This window comes from Colletotrichum phormii (genome assembly GCF_030913505.1).
Source record: "Colletotrichum phormii strain CBS 102054 chromosome Unknown BDP81scaffold_13, whole genome shotgun sequence".
In the NCBI taxonomy this organism is placed as follows: Eukaryota; Fungi; Ascomycota; class Sordariomycetes; order Glomerellales; family Glomerellaceae; genus Colletotrichum; species Colletotrichum phormii.
The window spans coordinates 1,496,135-1,515,450 of record NW_026851455.1 but is presented as its reverse complement, the minus strand read 5'-3'; the positions used below and the strand labels follow the sequence as shown (position 1 = coordinate 1,515,450).

Genomic DNA, 19,316 nt, shown 5'->3' with positions numbered 1-19,316 from the left:
TACTCACCGTCTCCAAAATGGCTGCAAACTCCACCGTAGGTACCCTGTATCTCGAATACGATCTGGATCACGTTGTTGGTAATCTGCGTCTGGCTGGCCTGTGGCAGAGTTCCTTGATCACGAGCCCTAACGGTGGCAGCTGTGGCCTTAGCCGTTTGATGGCAGCGATGATCTTGTTGGTGCTAATGAAACTTGAGAACGAGAGCTTGTGAGGAGTGAAGGAGAAGAAACCTCAAAGTCGAATAGGAAAATGGCATCTTATAACATTGTCACGTTGCGTACGATTTAAACCTGATTTGAAATCGATTTCGCCATTCAGCTCCTGTCTTCGACGATGACCGCCACGAGAATCATAGCCACCTAGTCGGCAGCCACTGATGCCTGTTTGCCGGCGCGGAATTGATACAATCTCTTAGCCACTTCAAGTTATCAAATTATCCTGCTTAGCCTAGGAAAGCGTTTTTCTAGGCTCATATAGGCTTCTTTCTAGTCTTTTAGACAATTCTTTCCGCCAGGTCCTATGTCTGAGACCATCCGTGCGAGGCTGAAAGCTCCAATCATAAGACTTGTGCTTACACTCAGTATCGTATGTGGACTTTTCCGGATTCAATTATGATTCCCAGTCTCCGCCGCTTTTACCTTCTTTGTCAGGAATTTCTCTGATCTAGGGAGCCAGAGTAGTCTTGGCTTGCTCGGCCCACGACTTCATCGAAGCGTTCTCCGGGCCGCCCCTCGCCGCTAGTCCGGAGTTGTGGCGGCTCGACAAGATCATAATTTCCGGGGCCCGGGCTGGTCCGGTCTCACCTGACGGCCTCGTCCCCGTGCGGGGCCCAAAAGAATACGAACATAAAGAAAAGGTATGCGCATTAGGTTTCATGTAGGTAAGATTGTTTGTGTCTACAAGCTAATCAGTGCTCGGGAATTTGAGAGAGATTGAGTCGGGCCCTGTGCTTAACTTTACCTAGCTATCTGTCGATAACGGCCTGCGCGAAAACCAGTAAACTGGTCGAGCCTTTTACTCTCCGTGCCAAAAGTCAGGGCCTGGTACTTAACAACAGCCATTGCCTAGTATGTTCGCTACTTACAGCGTTTTCTATGGAAGTCCTCAGAAAAGCAGCACTAGACGGAAATCTGCCTTGTATCTCAAAGAATGTATTGCCTTAATATCCGATTGAAGACGCCCGCCTATCTTGCTGTGCAGCCTCTCTCTTAAACACTCCCATACTTGAAAATTGAGCCTTGGTCATACAAGGCATGAAGGTAAACGCATTGAATAGTCTCGACCATTGTTCAAAGACGAAGAGTAATAATTAGTCTTTATATCTTTCGAATGCCATATTATATACACTAGCTGTGCATATGAACTGGAGACACTCCGAAATCTTTCCGTAGTTTACGACGGTTAACCGTTATAATCTTACATACCAATCTATTCCTATGACGTCCGAGACGATTCAGTTTATCCTTCTATATAGTGTTCTTGGACGAACGAAGTATTTCGCTAAGCCTATTGGTATTCGTCACTGTTAAGCGGTACCTTGGCGGCGTCGAGGTGATGTTAGCCCCAGTTACCCGACTGGGCACGGAAGATCACCTATGCCACCCCTTTTCGAATCTTCCAAAACTAGCTTTATTCCATTCCCATCAAAGAGTCTGACTGGGCTGTATCAATGCAGTATGTCAGAGATAGGAGATTGAACGACTAAAGTTTTTGGGTACGGCCGCAGGATATGCCCCGAACGTTTCTTTGCCGACTCAAGCCTCTTGATAAATATGGCGCAAACACTCGCCGCTTTCACCATTACTAAGGGTATGGATAAGAATGGCAAGGGAATAGAGCTAGATGTAAAACCTAAGCCGGGTATCTTAACATATCTCACGGCTTTCCCAGTTAGATTTATACCTAGGAGCAAGCAGCATGCAGAGTTAGTGAGGCAGGTTGAAAGAAAGAATCCATTCGGGGCTAATAATGCTACCCTTTTGCAAAATCCAGATTAGTTCAACATAAGGTTAGGTACTAGCTAGGTTTGTTTATCAATACAATCTGTTAGTTTTGCAACCGCATTTCATGTCCATTCCAATTTCCAGTTTTTAAGGACGATATGGCTTTTTTTGTTTACTTCATGTTGGCTTACGACGAACTTGAGACATCCTGATCTGACTAGAGCTTATATGACCGGTTGGTCTCTTCGAATGATCGGAACTCAGGCAATGACGAAGTTCTTGACTTGGGGCCCAACTCTCTCTTCTTGGCATTCATTAGGGTGGCTTCATCCTTCCAGCCCCATGCGATATCCTTTTCCCGGCCGTTACTCTTCCCTTGTAGGATGTTACACATGTATTTTCCAGCAATTGGGAGGAATCTGGGTTTGATTTGTTAGCCAGATCTACACTGGAGTATCCTCCGGTACCGGTTAAAAGAAGCTTCACGTACTTGTAAGTATCAAAGTTTCCTCCGACGGCTAGGAAGAGGTTTTCCAATTCTGGACGCGGATGGCGGCAAAGGAGCCAGTCTTCTGTTGGCGTCTTTGCATCCCAGCATATTCGCCATCGGTCTGGCATCTTCTTCTGCGCAAACTCAGGCATCATGGTGTTCAAGAGTTTCTGACTTTCGTTTTTCAACTTCTGCGGCACATCTTCTTGTCCCCTTCCAGACGGAACAGATACCACATGCCCTTCAGATAGGGCAACTCGATTAACGAACTCGGTTCGAAGGTCATTAATCTTCATGATCCGATTCTCTCGTGACGGCGGCGTCAGGATCCCACAAGATTTATAAATGACGATCGGCATGCCAGCTTCGTACATGTTCTCTGTTTCTTCGGGCGAGAGCTTGTAGTAAGCTGAAACCCTGCCAACTGCTGTGATCTGCCGTTCAATTCGGTCCTGAGGTGCGAGACGAAGCAAAGCTTCTATCGGCGCAAGCAGATGACTCGTCCAGGCACCTGCTGACAAGACGATTCGGTCTGCCGTCAATTTCCGGCCGTCTGTCATTCTTACACCAAGCACTCGTCCGACAGACGGATCGAACATCAGCTCTACCACTTCTCCAGCAATTGTCTCAACCCCATTTCGTTTCGCTGCGGCCATCAAATTTTGGGTCGCCAGTGCTGCATCGCACCACCCAGCCTCTGGATTGAAGAATGCTTTCCCTAGCCCACTTGTTTCTAAGCCCTCAAAGGGCTTCCATTGCTTTTTGAAATCTTCAACATCGGCATCAGTGGTATAGTCAGAGCCTCTCTGCTTGAGTGTCTTTCGCACGGCGTCGGAGAACTGGTTGTTTTCTTCGTCGATTGTCACGCACCCGGTCTTGTGAAAGAAGTGACCAAGATTGATATCCCAAAACCACGGATGAATGGCTTCGCTGGCGAGGTTGCAGTAAAGCGGTCTCACGTAGTTTGTTTGAATGATTCGATTGACGTCTATGGCGGCGGCTTTGTTTTCTCCAGGGTCGGACGGTGCCCACCGGTCGACTACAATTACGCGACTGGTGTCTCGGTAGGTTCGAGAGAGGTGGTAGGCCGTTGAAGTGCCGAATGTCCCACCACCTACGATAAGTACCGTGGGCTCAGCCATGCTGTTTAGGTCAAGGCGTCAGAGTCACGACTGAATGGCAGCTTTTCAGGTAGTTGATATCAACCTTTAGGGTTTCACGGGCAGAGACTTGTGAAAGAAGAGTTCATCGGAAGTTTGCTGGGTCGGACGTGGTGGTCTTATTGAGCTCAGGAGACTCATCACCGTTCTTAGGTAGAAACTTGATACACCGTTGTTCTCCGACTCTGCCGAAACCCCGAGAAACCCCCATGCGGGTGATATTTTCCGTTTGGCGGGGACCCCAGGAAATCCACGGCACTTCAAAACTGACTTTAGGCATGACGGTGGAAAGTGCGGGGTTGGGACACATGACTTCGGCACTCGCGTCGATGCATGTTCTTGGCTACTTGGTTCAGCGGCAAAAGGATTAATAGCCTTTGTCCTATCACCACCACCAATGAGTGAATGTCCCTTTCCTAGAGCTTCAAAAGTAAGTCGTAAGCAGAACTCGCCATTTCTAGGAAAGCTCAAGGTCCAGTGCCAGAATCATAACAGCGGTGAGAATTAGTATGTTGAATAATACATTCTTTCGTTGTCGAGTTGTTGGGAACCTAGTTCATGCATACGGGAGTAAAGTAATTACGGCACATAGTTAAGCAGCATGGCTTGACTCACAACAAGCCAGATAGGCGAGAAATCTTGGTCAATGGCTAGTGCCTCGTCATTAATAGGTTATGAGCAACTTGAACATAGTTGCTAACATGTCATAACTATGGAGCTGTTCCTGCGTCTGTGGTATCGCAGGACTGGGGCAAATGCCTTGTTAATCACGTTCAACTATTTTTGCTGACACCTGCCTAGGTCCCTTCACCCTCTGACTGGGCTAATTTCACGCAGATAGCATTGTCTATGACAGCAGTGTAGACTGCAAATTTCTATTCGTCACGAGCGAAGGACGCTATTCGTACCAAAGTGAGAGCAATACGAGTTGGAAAGCTCCATTACTCCGACATCTCTCCACTTGCTGGTCCCTTGCCCGTTGGCGCGACGGGCTCTTCACCTATATAGGAATCGCCGTTCCTGTTCGTTCAACGGTCCTTGTGCTGTCGATGCGCCTCAATCATCATCCTCTTCATTGTACGCTTTTTTTGTCGAGCTTCGCGTAGTCTGGCAGGTACGTCGCGGTATATTGATCTTTTTGTTGGTACTCCTTTCACAGGGAAGTTGGTTCGAACCGTAGGGTCCTGGGGGTGACGAAGTATCAATATCTCTTTATTGATTGATTCGGCGTAAGGAGTAAAAGGGAGATTCCAACCGGAGGTTGGGTGGGTAGTCGAGGTCTAATTGCACTCCCTCGAGGTGGCCCATGCTCTGCCCTTACTCGCGGCCGAATTGGGCTTCCAATCCGACACTTTGCTTTTCCGCTCGAAACTCCAGCATTTCGATCAGAAGCTTGATTCGACGGTATTCCAAGCGGAATTCCTCGCCTTTTGCATTCATTCCTTCGACAGATTCCCTTGGGTGCTCCCAGGTAATCGCAGGGACCGTTGCCAAGCGGGCATGAGAGGTTGGCTCTATCGTAGGCGTTTCGGCGGGCATAGTAATTTGTCGTGCGCCGAAGAAATCGGACGAGTCCTTCAATACCCAGGTTAGAATCGCGAAGGCAGCCATTGACGTACAAGAAGAAGACATGGAATCGCCCCCAGCGATGCCGATACTGTCATCTGAATTCCCTTGTTCCTAAGGTACAGTGATGATGAGAGCAGAATTAAGAGCTTGACACTTACAATAAACTGGTTTAATAGTCTGCTGGATTGTCAGCTGAGCTAAGGGACAAACTGAAAGCTGCGTAAGGTAGCAAGCAATGTGTCGCAATGGGTTTAGGAAACCGCGACACACGATGACTTCTCGGTTCTAGAGATGAAAGAGTGAAGTCCGTGTCGGTCTCTGCGAACTCAGGGGCGCCTCGATCCCCCCCTCTATCATGATCATCGAAAGGGTTGTGATTGCAACGACGCCCGTCGGTGGCAATTTCAATTGTTTGCTTCCCTTTTCGGCCTGCGCCGTTGACGCCACCAACGACAAAATAAGATCATTCAAAGTCGCCCGGTCGGTGTTGGGGGCATCAGCGGCCAAACACCGGCCAGCAGCGCCGAAGTCACGGATAATTGTTGGAACCAAGAAGGCATCAAAGCAACGTTCAATTTAATCACAGGACGAAGTTTGATCCTAGAAGCCGTTTAATGTTATTGAGAGGCATCATAGGCATCGATGTGTTCTGTGGCACGTCTGACAAGGCGAGGTGGACCACAAGCAGGGTGTAGCTAACATTACGCCCGTACCTCGCCGCAGGCAAGGGACAGGGATGCACATTTTTTGTTCCGGATCCTCTATTCTCTGTGAGTGGACAAAACGAGGGCCATGTTATTGGCAGGCATGATGAGGAAAGCGGGGGAGGGCCAGGCACTTTTACTTTTGTCGAGAGGGAGGGCTTCCACAGATGGTTTCTCAATCCATGGATCTTTGTTGATGCACGTCGGCAGGGCAGCCTTTTCGCCGGTACGAAGCTGAGAAATTTGGTATTGAACTGCGTATTGGTATGTGGAAGGATGCGTATAATTAAGTAGATAGGTGGAATTGCAGTTTGCACGGCCCAGACCGCCTTTTAAACACATCTTTTTGCCTACTGCTCATTAATATCCTAATAATATGAAATGGGGGAATGAATAAGATGAATCCATGAAAGCAGGCTACGTTTAGAGAGGTCAGATTCTGCTGAGCTGAGATGAATCAAGTGGTGCTGTGACTTTTGTCAACGACTGCCGCAAGTTATTGCTGCAGTTGCCTCCTCCATTGCGTCTGAACTCCATGTCTTCTACAACACAACAGGAAGTCAATGAGTTTCTTAGAACTGGAAGCCACAATGAATGGCAGCAACGCCTCGTTGTCTCTCAGTGTAGGAGAGGAAGGAGAAGAACAACAACAATGAGAACAAGAAGGTGCAGACGTTACATGCCTGAATACCTTGGGTTGATGGAGTTGATATTTGGGGACCTTGAGGCAGGAGTGCACAACTGCCCAATTGAGCTAAGGTAAGGTAGGGTAAGGTGCCTTGAGTCGAGGGGAAGGACCACCCGAGGGCTGACTTCCATGCCTTGGGTAAAGTACCTAGGTAGGTGTACCTTCAGGTGGCTGCTCCTGCCATAATACCTCATGGCAAACTCCCAACGGACCTCACAATGGAAGGTACCTTACATTGAATTAACTGACGACAGGGTAGGAGCTGCCGTCATTGCCGTCTGATTGAATGGAACTTCCCCTTCGCTCCTTCCGCTTCACGGGATGTTCCTCTTCCTTCTCTTCACGTCCTTCTCTTCCTCCTGGTTCTTCTTCCACAATGCAACCTCCACATCGCCGAGGCAAAATATACCAGCATCACCAACAGCTCCATGCCCCCAATACACGTATCCCTTTGACGATCTATCAACTGCTTAATCCGGGCAAAGACCACCAGTATTGATTGTCACTTTCAGTGATTCGATTCTCGACCGGAATTCCGAGTCCCGCAAACCAACAGCTCGGCTACCGCCACGAACACCGAGCTTCTCCACGGTGCACTCAAGTGCTCGGACGCTTTCTACATTGACCATGGGCGTCATCACCAACATGACTGATCATATTCTTACTGCTGTTGGAGTGCCCCGCGTTGTGTATGCTCATCCCTTCGTCTTGACGGCTTTCTGCACGTTGTGGTCTCTAGCTAACATGTCTCGCGCAATCTAGTGACAGACCGCTAGACGGGTGGCACATGAACGTAGATAAGCCAGAAATCGGAATGATTCTCACATGTAAGCTATCACTTGATCTCTCTCCTTTCTCATCGCAGTCAGATTGTGCTAAGACGATGTATCCTTTAGACCCACCGACTTATACGCAACCACCGGGTAACAACGTCCCGAGACAAATGCTTGCTTTCAAGCCGTCACTTCTCGGCAGTGAGGGGAAAGTGAAACTCGTACCCCGCGGAACCCAACAGAAGTGCGAATATCTTGGAGTCACTGCCCACAGAATCAATCCCGACGATGCAACCAGGCTCCAGCTTCTAACACTTTAGGAAAATCCAGATGGCGAATTGCTAGAAATTTGGGCATCCGAGTACATTGTTCAGCTTGGTGACCCCGACTCCTGGACCAACTACTTTGAGCTTCATGATCGCCAAGACATCCTTCCTTGGGGTAGATCAACCACAAAGGTCATCAAGGTCCTGGGACACCACATTGGCCAAGGCGATCGACTTATCCTACGAATTCAATACGAAGGAGGGCACGAGGGGAATGCTGGAAACGTGGACGAGGTGTGGATGAGGTCTTTTCATCCTCAACTCCTCCGTGAATATTGGCTTCGTTACCGAACGGCATCCTTCAAAGCCCGCTGGGCTGCCCGCCGTGCTGGGGAACATGGACCACAACCCGCTACCGATGAATGGTGGAAGCGAGCTCCGTCAAATGTCAAACACGGGAATCTCCGATACAGGAACTGGCTCAACGTCTTGAGCGTCCGACCAAGCAGGCTACCCAGAATACGGGTTCGTGACCAGATTGCCGGATTTTTCGGCCGATGGGCTGATGCAGAGAGTGAGTTGAACACCCCTAGTCTTCTGGTGCCGGGTTGTATTTGTTTGCATTCGGACTGCTAATGGATCCTGGTCAGCGATCCCGCCCCGGTAGCCGCTTGCAAGACCGGTTCGGTAATCCCGCGAGCTACATACCCCCCGATGCTCGTATGTGTATATGCGTCTCGATTCGATGTGCCAGCGAGGAACTCTTTTGATGTGGAGCGGAGGATTCACCTTAGGAATTCTTAGTGAAAAGCATTTTCCTCACAGCGATTATGGTGGGTGCCGGGTTGCAGTCAAGTTGACTTCGACATGGCTCGTTTTGAAAGTCCGCATCAGCGTCCGTTGTATTATCCTTTCAGTACATTATGGGTATCGTAGCGCTTTCTTATTACATTGTTCTCAAATCCTCCTTCCTTCGGCAGTGCTCTTAACAGCAATGGCTGCGATAATTTGGCACTGGACTGATAAAGACAAATGAGCCAATACTACTAGCTCATAATTGCCCGGAAGAGAGCAGCTCGTTGCTGGCTGCGGCTTGACTTAAGCAACTCGGGCTAGCCGCCTCGTTTCCCGCAGATCGTGTCCCATCTTCCAATGCGCCACCTTGTTTGTGCCTGGCGTTGGCGCTGCTGCATCGTCCTCGCCCTGACTACGTGGAGCAATGCTGCTGGCAGCTACTATAGCCAGGCTATTCGGCACAGCAAGCCATGAACAGCGATATGCGCCACTTCATCGTCACCATTTGTAGCCGAGGTGCAGTCTACTGGTTTTCCAAAACGTCAAAGATTCCTTCAAAGACTGGCGCTGGCGCGGGAGGCCGTGACTCGCCCTTGAGACTCCGGCTCAACGAGTCCATTGACATGGATGTGGCCATACCGCCGCCCGGGAAACCGAGCGACACTGACCTCATCTGTCGTGGTTCCAGCATTCCCATTCCGACTTCGGCGGCTCCGGAAGCCGATCGCTCTGCACCGAGGGCAAGGTCTAGCCTCGAAGAGGACCTCCGCAAAGGTGAGCGTCCATGCAGGTTCGGTGTCTGAGAGAATGATCTCGATGGTGGGGGAAAGAGGCGAGTGGCCAATGCGGGTGACGATGGTGAGGGCGAAGAAAAGGAAGGCCGGGAGACGGAAGATGAAGTAGAGGAGGAGGAAGACCTGCGCGAGGAAGAGGATGGCTGCCTATTGGAGGACATGTACTCAATCTCGAGGAGGTGGAGAAGGTCAGTGACCGTGACACCATCGGGAAGGTTAAAATCTGGCCGAGAGATTCGGTGGTAAGCGGGTGGTCCCATTCGGGCTCCGTTGGTGGACGGCCGGCGGGGTTGAAGTTGCGGCTGCGATGGCGGTGGCGGTGGCAGTTGATGATGAAGATGTGATGTTGATGGTGGTGGTGATGGAAGTGGTTGGCTGGCGGATTGAGGTACAGCGGTCTCGTCGTACCGCGGGGACCGCGTAACCGTTGCCGGTTCGGGCAGCCCGCTCATGATAACAGGGCCGCCGGCGGGCGAGGAGCAGCTGCTGACGGGACTTGAGAGCAATTCACCGTACCCCTTGGCGGGCCGGTGACTCTGAGCTGGCTCGGGCCCCTGGGAAAAGGTGCTGCTGCGGTTGAGGTAGTAGTCATCTCTGGGGCTGTCCAAACTTGGCTGCTGCTGCTGGCGATGCCTCTGTCTCAAGGACGGAGCCCTCTGAAAGGCTGTCTGAAGTGAGAGCCTTCCCCGACGCGACTTTGATAGATGACGCAGCGGTTCCCGAGCCGGCGAGTCGGGCGCGGGCGCGTCGAAGCCCGTCTCGGAGACGGCAAAGGGCTCAGCGGAGGAGGTTGATTTCAAAGCCTCGAACGTCGAGACGGCCTGGGACACGGGAACGTTTTGGTGACCAGTGTGGTTCATCTCCTGGATGAGGTACTGGAGTTGGTTGTCGTCGAGGTCGGCGAGGACTTCGTATAAGGAGCCCAGGGAGGCGGAGGGTTTGTGCCGCCTGGCGCTGTGAGAAGGTTTCGCGACGGCGTCCATTGCGGCGACACTGTGACTGTTGATGCTGCTGCCAGTCTGACTATCGTGAGATTCCGTCATGGTACGCAAGGTACAGAAGGGTACTGGTGAAAGTGGTGACGGTAGGTGATTGGGCGTATCAGGCGCTCTGGCTGGAATGACACTCTGAGACAGTGAGTCTCATTGCTGCTTCAGTGAAACACGACCCGACGGGTGAATGAGTGTGGGTTGAGTTGCATGAACTTGCTGCAGCCTGCGGGCCACGCACACACACGCGCGAACACGGGACGGGACTTCGGAAGGGAGGGAGGGATCGATGGAGGGTCAGATCAGCTGCAACCTCAGGTTCAAGGGGGATGGATGATGGGGAAGAATTGAGTGCGAAGTATCCGTACTCCCTAAGGATGCGCAACAAAAGCAGACGGCAATCGGGACGAGACGGGAAGAAAGATGAAGCGAATTGTGAACTGCAGAAAGGGAAGTGGGCAATTTCAGATAAGCAAGGTCATAAAGTAAGGCAAGGTACGGATACGCGTTCAAGATGTGTTCCGTGGTTAATCCCTTTTTTCCTTCCATAAAATGAGAGAGGACGAACCCTTTAGCCAGGAGACAGATGGACGCGGTATGCGGGACGCGAGGGACGCAACGCAGAGTGCGGCAGGCTTATGCAAAGCAGCAAAACTAAACGGTTCGTTCGGGTAGCCGTGGCGCGGCGGTCGTTTGACGTGACAGGGATAAAAAGGGGCCAAATCTTAAAAATCTGGGCTTAGGTAATAATTCAGACCATCATGTGATCAAACGTGATGGAGTCAACCTAATGGTCGCGACTTTGCCCACTTGGGATAAGGTACCTAGGTACCCACACTCAGTGCCTTGCCTTAGGTTCCTTATCGTCAACGTCATTTCGGTTCAAGCTTATCGATAATGAGACTGGTCGATAAGATAAGGTACCATAAGTCCTTTGCACACTTGAGGGGATTCTCATCGGACATACCTCGAAAGGTACCCACTGTTAGTAATTGTTAAGGTTATACAGGGCTACGGCCCACTATACTATTATCTCTCAACATCAGCCTATACAAGCTGAATTCCACGACTATCCCATCGGGTGCTGATGGACAGCACTTTCGCCAAGACCATGAAATACCCACTATGTATCCACCATTACCCCGCATTTAAAGGGGTACTTGACGATACGTCACTCATCCCTATGCTCTTTTGCCTATTATTATCACTATTATTACCATTTTGATTGATACTGTGATGTCTTCTGGTGATTCTGATACCTCTATTGCATCTAATGCTTCTATTACTTCTATACGCAGCTGTATAGTAGTTGAGGTCCACCCAGAAGACCTTACTGCTGCCTGTAATACAGACTGTACGCCCGAGCGCTGTGACGCAGCTACAGTCCGGCCCCACGAACCTCCGGCAACTCAGCATGGTCCTCCGGGCTCCTTCCGACCCTTCAACGTGCCGGCCCGGGCCCAAGAGATACGGGGGCTGCCGGCAAGCCCGCTTGAACTGTTCCTCCAATACGTTCCGCAGAGCCTCGTAGAGCAGTGGGCCCAGTGGACGAATACAGCACCGTTGTCTAGGGAGGGCCCTAGGGCTAGACGGGCTACAGACAAAAGGAATACCTCTATTCCATGGGAACAGCATAGGAAGGGATCAAGAAAGGTATCTTAACCTTGTACCTATTGTGGTAATAGGAAGGCTTTAAAGGAGATATCTGGGAATGCCATCGCTCGGCAACGACGGCAGACAACTCGAAAGGGCTGCTTAGATTGTAATGTACCGTTATGTATTAGCAAAGATTGCTGGTACCTCTGGCACACCCAAAATTTATGGGAAATAGAGGTACTGCAGCCCTATTGCTTAACTTAATAAATTTGCAAGCCCTTATTGGCTCTACCCCGCCCTTGGCGAAAGTGCTGTCCATCAGCACCCGATGGGATAGCGCGAGGCGGCTCTACCCCTAGCAGAGGTGATACTGGATACGAAGCTCTATATAGCGTCCACTAGAATCCATCGTCTGGACGAGCGACACCCTCTCCGAACGAGACACAGGGACAAATCAGGACCAGACTTACGGCTACGACGAATAGTAAGCCTCGTAAGTAAAAATACCGAATATATCGATCCGTTAGAACTCCCCCCTTGAGAGTAACTAGCGGACTGGCAGACAGCCCTCGCCAGGGTCGGCTACGAACCTAATAAGACTAAAGAAGAACAGGCCCTCTCCTTTGCAAGCAGGATGGCAACTTTCTCTAAGCGGGATATTATTATCTATACTAACGGGTCCTAGATATCGGACGGCAGCAGCACCTCCGCCGGAGCAGGCTAGGTAGGTGTTACGAGCAGGACAAGGCAACCAACTGTGGCACAAAGCAAAAGCTTCGATAATGATGACTCCGGTCATCATTGTCCCTTGTTCTGCATTATATAGCTACGCGCCCACAGTGACAAGTTGCGGCGGGCGTTATCCAAGCGATCCTTGGATAACCAGGATATGAGCTATCTGTCGGATTGGAAGTCCAATTCGGCCGCGAGTAGGGGCAGAGCATGGGCCACCTCGAGGGGGTACACTTAGACCTCGACTACCCACCCAACCTCCGGTTGGAATCTCCCTTCTACTCCTCACGCAGAATCAATCAATACAGAGATATTGATACTTCGTCACCCCCAGGACCCTACGGTTCGAACCAAATTCCCTGTGAGAGGAATACCAACACTATCCAACATATCCAAACAAGGACACTGTCCAGCACAAAGGACATGTTCAGAATCAGGACTTGTATATAGGATGGACTTGAGCCGGACTCTAGGACAGACTTCCCATAGCTTCTTCAGCAATTAACTTCGTATCAGATCTTATGATCGCTTTCAGCTATCTTTCCTGAGAACCTCTTTGATAAGACTACGATTGATCACCGCAGCCTTCCCTTACCTTACGACTTACAGACATAGCTTCCCTGAAGCTATCCACGACTACGATTACTGTTACCAGTTCCGCAGCCTCAACTTCTGCAAACATACCTCACTACGACTAGCTGGCCGTAACATCCTGGATGGCGTCACTACATCCGTCTCCAGTCTTTCTCTAATTTCGCCCTATTTTGAGATTATTTGGCGGTTACAAGGGAAATAAGGTCGGATTATTAGATTATTTACTATTCCCTTTATTAAAGTACGTACCTATGTACTGACGCCATCTAGCAGTTGATGGGATACAACCAATCAGACAGTCTGTGACGCCACAACTGCACCAGCCTCACTTGACGAAGGTATCCGATCGCTACGTCGCGACGCACCCAGCCACAGGCATTAACTGTCACACTCACAACAGACGTTATCGGCCAGGGCCCTGGTCCTTCGCAGGCCAAGCTGGTGTAAATTCCGGCACCTTGGTCAGTCAATATCTCGATCTCGAAAGTACCCAGAGGCTTCCGTCTAATGACTAGAAGTCTTGCGTTTTAGTTAGCTTCGTAGTTCAAGTTCTCAACAAATTGGCTTTGAGACTTTTGGGACACTGTTCACTTTTGTTTGTCTAAACGAAACTCAGAACCGCCTTTTTCCGTCTTGGGGTGTAGTTGATTCCGACAATCAAATTTCTATTAATAGTTACGTTGGCAACATACATGTACTGGCATCGAGCTAGCAGCCTTCCTGAGCACCAGCGCTGCTCAGAAGTGCTGAGGAGGCTCTAGAGTCTCAGGTGCGTAACTTGGGAGTAACCAGAATGTCGAAGACTCAACTCTTTTGTGTCGTTTAACTTAACACTGTGCTGCCTCTAGTCTGTCCAAAAGACATTTAATTCCACGTGCAGAGAGTTTTGGAGGTGAATAAATCCTTCACGACTTTACTGCTTGATTGTAATCTATGGGATCATATTACCATATATTTACATGCACATGGAGTTCGGCAACAAAAAATAGTTCCTTTATCACAAAGCGAGGTAGCAAGTGGAAGTGCTGGTATCACAGGCGTGATACATTTCCTCATGAGGGTGTATCTTCGGCAACAATCACGTCGATGTCCGTGATAATTGCTGTTGTTGTTCTTGTTATTTACATTATGGGCAGGGGTCGGTCGAAGTAGGTGGTGACGGCCTGGGTGGTTGCCCCACCTTAGCCGGCCGTGGTGACTAAGCCGGTTGTCCCACTTCGCCCAGGGCAGGCGCCAGCCAGCCCACGATACCTGCCCATTGCTCCTTATCAGCCTTGCCGTTCCGACAGGAAGAGATGTATAGTAGAAAGTGGCTTGATTCCTCTAAGTGGAAGATCCGTATGAGGGTCATATCTATATACCTACCAAGACGGGTAATCGGCTTGTGGAAAGCGGTATCGTACGGCAGTAACCAGCAGCGCCACTCGTGGCGCTGCGACATCCTTATAAAAAAGAAAAACTCATCAACGTTGAAAGTAATTATTGAAAAGCAAGAAACATCCTCTGTCTTGTAGCGGAGTCAAAGCCAGCATATTGATTAGTCGACTTGCAGTGCCAACATCATCTGCGTGGGGCATGGCGTGATCATGGATTCGCACTCTTGTTACCTTAATGATGAACCCGATGTCTGTAGCTCGCAGCTTCCAGTTGGCCAATTCATCTTGTTAAAACTTCGGGGTCAACTTCGGCAGTCTTAACATGGATCCATTCATTGCGGTTAATGCCGGCCCTGCTGCTCTGAGTCCACCCCTGATCCTACGTAGTGCCGGGGAATTGAAGCTTAGTGTTCTGAAGTGACTTAACACGCCCACTTTCACAATTGCGTGCTGTCCTTGTTATCTTGATTTGCCTACGACACTGCAATATTCATGCAAACTCTGTAATTCCGAATTCTTTATGGATCCTGACGTGCTCGCCAACCTGGGGGTGCACGATAGTGATAAAATCAGCTAGCTGCTGCAAACCAAAAAAGCTGGGTGAACTCCCAGAGCGGTCTTGATCTCTGTGTCGGATACTCATACCGCTGAAAAAGGTAATCATCATGGCTCTCGCTCGATTAGCCCAGACCTATCGATCGTGTCTTTTTCAGATCATCATTGTTGGGATTGTGGCATTTTGTGAGCCGGGAATTTGGACGGCACTGAACAATCTTGGGGCTGGCGGAAACGCATCCGTAAGTCTCGTCCCCTTTGATGAATCGTCCTTCCTATGCTGATAAATCTTTGGATAGCCTCTCTTGAACAATGCCGCCAACTCCCTCACATACGGACTCATGTCTGTCGGGTGTTTCATAGCAGGAGGCATAACGAACAAGATTACAGCCAAATGGACCCTATGCATCGGCGCGGCATTCTACACTCCCTATGCGGCAGGGCTCTACTGCAACAATCGCTATGGAAATGAATGGTTCTTGCTGCTTGGTGCTGGACTTTGCGGCATTGGGGCTTCGCTCTTGTGGGCAAGTGAGGCAGCCATTGCCGTTGGATACCCCGAAGCGGAGAAGAGAGGCCGGTAAGTTCTTTTCCCCCTGTATTTTGACACGAGGTAGCCGCCGACTGACAAAACATCGTCTAGCTATGTCGGAATCTGGATGGGTATTCGACAAATGGGACCCCTCGTTGGCGGCGCGATTTCCCTGGCTTTGAACATCAAGACGGCGGAAAAGGGCAAGGTTACCTACACAACATATCTCGGCTTAGTTACCATTTCATCGTTAGGAGCACCAGCTGCTTTGCTCCTATCACAACCTCAGAAAGTCATTAGAACCGATGGTACAAAGATTCCATACATGAAGCAGACCAACTTCGGAATCGAAGCTAGGGCCATTTGGAAACAACTGAAGAACAAGTACATGTTACTGCTCATTCCCGTTTTCTTGGCCGGCCAGTTCGGAACAACCTACCAGGGAAATTATCTGACAAGTACGTCTCACGGATAGCAACCCCTATTCACGACCACACAGGTAGCTAATATTCCGTCAAAAGCCTACTTTACTGTCCGGTCCAGAGCGCTGGCATCGTTCCTCACGGCCATTGTCGGTGCCGCCGCAAATATTACCACCGGCGCAATTCTTGACGTCAAACGTTTTGAACGGTCGGCCAAATCCAAGGTCGTCTACATCATTATTCTGGTATTCATTACTACTGCATGGATCTGGAATGCCATCATTGAGACACGCCTATCCCGCATGACCGATCCACCATCTTTCGACCTGGGCGATGGTCCATTCTTCAACTCTGCGTTTACAGTCTACATGTTCTTCAAGTTCTTTTACGAGATGCTGCAGACATATATCTACTGGCTGATGGCCGAGATCAAGGGCGCCCAGGGTGATGGTGATATTGCGCGCACCACGGGAATCTTGCGATCTTGGGAATCTATAGGCAGTACGATTGCTTACGCTGTGGGAGCGACACACTGGCCCAACAAGAACCAGATGATTTTGGGATTCTCTCTTTGGGCTGTTACAATTCCTTTCACCCTACTTGCTGTTTTCGGTAACTGGAACCAAGGTGGGGAGGGGACTTTGGAGAACTCGGATGAGACTGAGAGTGATCTTGGTGTCGAGAGAATTGCGGTTCAGAGCAAGGGGGACCAAGTATGAGAGCACATCGAGTCGATCCTAGAAGGAATGTTTTGAGGGCTTCTCCGAATGATGAGAACCCCGATATATACGCAATCTACGGATCAGGGGACTTGAACGGTCTACCTTATTCGACACACCTGCCATCGTGGAGTGCTCTATCGAAGCTGTAATTCATTAGCTTCCATCGGCGGATGAAGGAGAACAAGACCAAGTTTCCCCCGCAAACTGTTCCTGATTGCAGGTACCGAGAAGTTCAACTTTGCGCTGCTGATCACTTCAAAATTGAGGAACCATTTGTATCGTCCAGTACCTTGATGACGGAATGTCGGCAACTTGTTACGGAAAGAATGTTCAAAGGTTCAATTTCGCCCAATTAACTAAGGTGGTGTAAAAGGAATGCTATCAATATCCAACGCCAAGTGTGAGATGCTCAAGTCTCGCCATGATCCATGCCCCCGGTCCTTCTGCCTTCCACAAACTTCAAATCAGAATGCAATCGCCTCATCGAGACACATCTTCTTGTTGTCATCCATTCTGCCCTTGCCTCTACTACAGCAGTCGATCGCTGCGCAGAGCTGTGAATCACTCTGGCTCGCCGTAGCTGTCTTTGGCACCTGCTGCTGCGCCGGCCAGATCTCGCTGCCGGACTGTTGCTCCTTCTTCCAGTGCTCGGTGATGATCTCGCGCACGGTCTTCTGGAAGAAGAGAGGACCCTTCTCCATCTCAGGGTGGAGCTCGCCGTTGACGAAGATGCCGGCGTTGATGTTCTTCTGGGCATTGGCGCAGAGGTACTTATCTTCGGACATGATGCGCTTGTACATGTCACTGATGACGTTGAAGGCCTCATCGCCAGAGTTCTTGTTGCGGTATACCTCATAGCGCATCTGGGACTTGGAAGGGCCGTCGGGAACGAATCGCTGGATGAAGAAGAAGTGTGGTCTTGGAGAACTGTTAGCAAAGATTCCATCATTGTGAGTATCTATGTGACTTACGAGACGTTCATGGAGGCGTTGGGCCAGAAGTAGGTGGCAGCGACGCGGAAACCCTTGGCGATCTGTTCCGGCGTGGGCTGGCCAAAGTGTTGAATGTAGGCGTTCTGGGTGTTAACGAAGTAGGAGTTGAGGTCTGCGATGGAAGGGATATCAGGGTGGGCAGTCGGGCAGTGATAGCACTCGTTGTAGTTGTCGGCCAGGATCTTCCAATTCCACTCTCCCTCCATCTCCCAGTGGTGGTCAAAGACATAGTCCTCAAAGTTGTAGTGCTCGAATCTCTCCTGTTCGTCGATACCGAGGAAGTCGTCATTCCACGCAATCTCGGGCTTCTCGGCAGCATCAAGGTTGACCCAGATAAAGCCGTTGCGGTCAACGTGGACATGGATGGGGAAAAGGTTGTTCTGAGATTTGTCGAAACCCGGAAGCTCCTGGTATCCAGGGGCCTTGGCCAAGTTGCCCGCCAGACCGTAAGACCAGCCGTGGTACTTGCAAGAGAAGACGTAGCTGTTTCCCTCTTCCTTGGTCACTACGGGGAAAGCTCGGTGCCGGCAAATGTTGTGCATGGCGTTGATGTTCCCCTTTCGGTCTTGGACGACGATGAATTGGTAGCCGGCAACATCATAGCGGACCCAGTCACCTGGGTTGGGGATTCTGGCCTTGTGTGTAGTGAGGAGCCACTTTCGGGAGAAGATGGCACGGCGTTCAAGCTCGTACATTTCTTGAGAGGTGTACCAGGAGGCAGGAAGGGCTCTGACAGGGGCCTTTTCATCCTGTGCAGCAGGCTTGGAGCCGCCGAGGGCAAAGTAATTCTTGAAAAGTGACATTGCTCAATCCACAAATTTTTGTAAGATGATAACTCGTTGAAAACGATGAGAGCTGAGGAACTGGAGCTGATGCTCGGTAGTTGTAATCTGATGATTGTGGTCTGATTCGGGTTATCTAGAACTCTATGATCCGAGATGGCAGTCCTTCTATATAGCCATGATAAGCCCTGGCCGGTTGACTGAGTCTGTGTTTCGCCCTTTCCAATCTCCTGGACTGGAAACCATCGTTTGGGCCGGCCGGTGCTTGATGTCGCACACCGAACGCCTCTGACAGTTCCGGACACCCATAGCCATCAGGTGGCTGTTGATGCGGTCGTGAATACCGATCACATGACCGGCAAACACCTCTCACGCGGACCGACTAGCACTCCAAACACCATGGGGTGGAAGATACGGACCGAGCCGCGCTATGATGGTAGAGGTCCTGGGCAAGCTGGAGTCCTTGAAGGCAGTGGAGATAAGATTCATCATGATGCATTGCTTGATGCAGCGCCCACCCCCAGGAGTCTAGACTTTCCATACCCGTGTTTTGAGCTGGACATCCTTCGATGAAGATCCGGTCCATCTACACATACAGACTTAAGGTTGTTCATCCCTGCTTATCACACAGCTTCGACCAGTCATTCCCCTCAGAAGCTCCCCCGGCCAGTGAGGGTCTATATCTGTCACATATTTGCCACTAACGAGTATCCTTTCCCAATCTGGAAACTTTTCACTGTGCATTCTTCATTGGGTAGGCCCCAAGACCCCGCCTCGTGAACGCCCAGGCGGTTTTGACTCCATTGGCACCCGATGGTTACACGTCGTTTTCCAGCCGCTG

The 19,316-nt window shown here is 50.3% G+C and overlaps 5 protein-coding genes across 5 annotated transcripts; 2 read left to right on the top strand and 3 right to left on the bottom strand.

Annotated features, from left to right (window-relative positions):
• Positions 1-1,951: 1,951 nt before the first annotated feature.
• On the bottom strand, positions 1,952-3,729 carry BDP81DRAFT_482380 (fructosyl amino acid oxidase). Its single transcript, XM_060595002.1, has 2 exons — positions 2,435-3,729; positions 1,952-2,363 (listed from the first exon to the last, which is right to left on the bottom strand). The coding sequence occupies exons 1-2, from the start codon at positions 3,574-3,576 to the stop codon at positions 2,162-2,164; spliced, it is 1,344 nt and encodes a 447-aa protein (XP_060444004.1). The 5' UTR covers positions 3,577-3,729; the 3' UTR covers positions 1,952-2,161.
• Positions 3,730-7,182: 3,453 nt separating this feature from the next.
• Positions 7,183-8,288, top strand: BDP81DRAFT_407769 (uncharacterized protein; the record flags this gene model as incomplete). The annotated part of the gene is made up of 5 exons (XM_060589028.1): positions 7,183-7,244; positions 7,318-7,382; positions 7,452-7,529; positions 7,659-8,168; positions 8,245-8,288. The coding sequence occupies 5 exons, from the start codon at positions 7,183-7,185 to the stop codon at positions 8,259-8,261; spliced, it is 732 nt and encodes a 243-aa protein (XP_060444003.1). The 3' UTR covers positions 8,262-8,288.
• A 624-nt stretch (positions 8,289-8,912) lies between these two features.
• BDP81DRAFT_323011 (uncharacterized protein) lies at positions 8,913-10,166 on the bottom strand (the record flags this gene model as incomplete). The annotated part of the gene is made up of 2 exons (XM_060584750.1): positions 8,913-9,724; positions 9,794-10,166. The coding sequence occupies 2 exons, from the start codon at positions 10,164-10,166 to the stop codon at positions 8,913-8,915; spliced, it is 1,185 nt and encodes a 394-aa protein (XP_060444002.1).
• A 4,969-nt stretch (positions 10,167-15,135) lies between these two features.
• BDP81DRAFT_395835 (major facilitator superfamily domain-containing protein) lies at positions 15,136-16,698 on the top strand (the record flags this gene model as incomplete). Its single annotated transcript, XM_060588117.1, has 4 exons — positions 15,136-15,267; positions 15,325-15,605; positions 15,669-16,015; positions 16,079-16,698. The coding sequence occupies 4 exons, from the start codon at positions 15,136-15,138 to the stop codon at positions 16,696-16,698; spliced, it is 1,380 nt and encodes a 459-aa protein (XP_060444001.1).
• Positions 16,699-17,165: 467 nt separating this feature from the next.
• On the bottom strand, positions 17,166-18,572 carry BDP81DRAFT_482378 (Rieske domain-containing protein; the record flags this gene model as incomplete). Its single annotated transcript, XM_060595001.1, has 2 exons — positions 17,678-18,572; positions 17,166-17,597 (listed from the first exon to the last, which is right to left on the bottom strand). The coding sequence occupies exons 1-2, from the start codon at positions 18,494-18,496 to the stop codon at positions 17,166-17,168; spliced, it is 1,251 nt and encodes a 416-aa protein (XP_060444000.1). The 5' UTR covers positions 18,497-18,572.
• Between the last annotated feature and the right edge of the window lie 744 nt (positions 18,573-19,316).

Excerpts from the sequence above, each read along its gene's own strand:
- BDP81DRAFT_482380 (XM_060595002.1), bottom strand. The coding sequence starts at position 3,576 with ATGGCTGAGCCCACGGTACTTATCGTAGGTGGTGGGACATTCGGCACT. Across the intron at positions 2,364-2,434 it reads GGAAACTTTGATACTTACAA|ATTCCTCCCAATTGCTGGAA; the intron begins GTACGTGAAGCT and ends AATCAAACCCAG.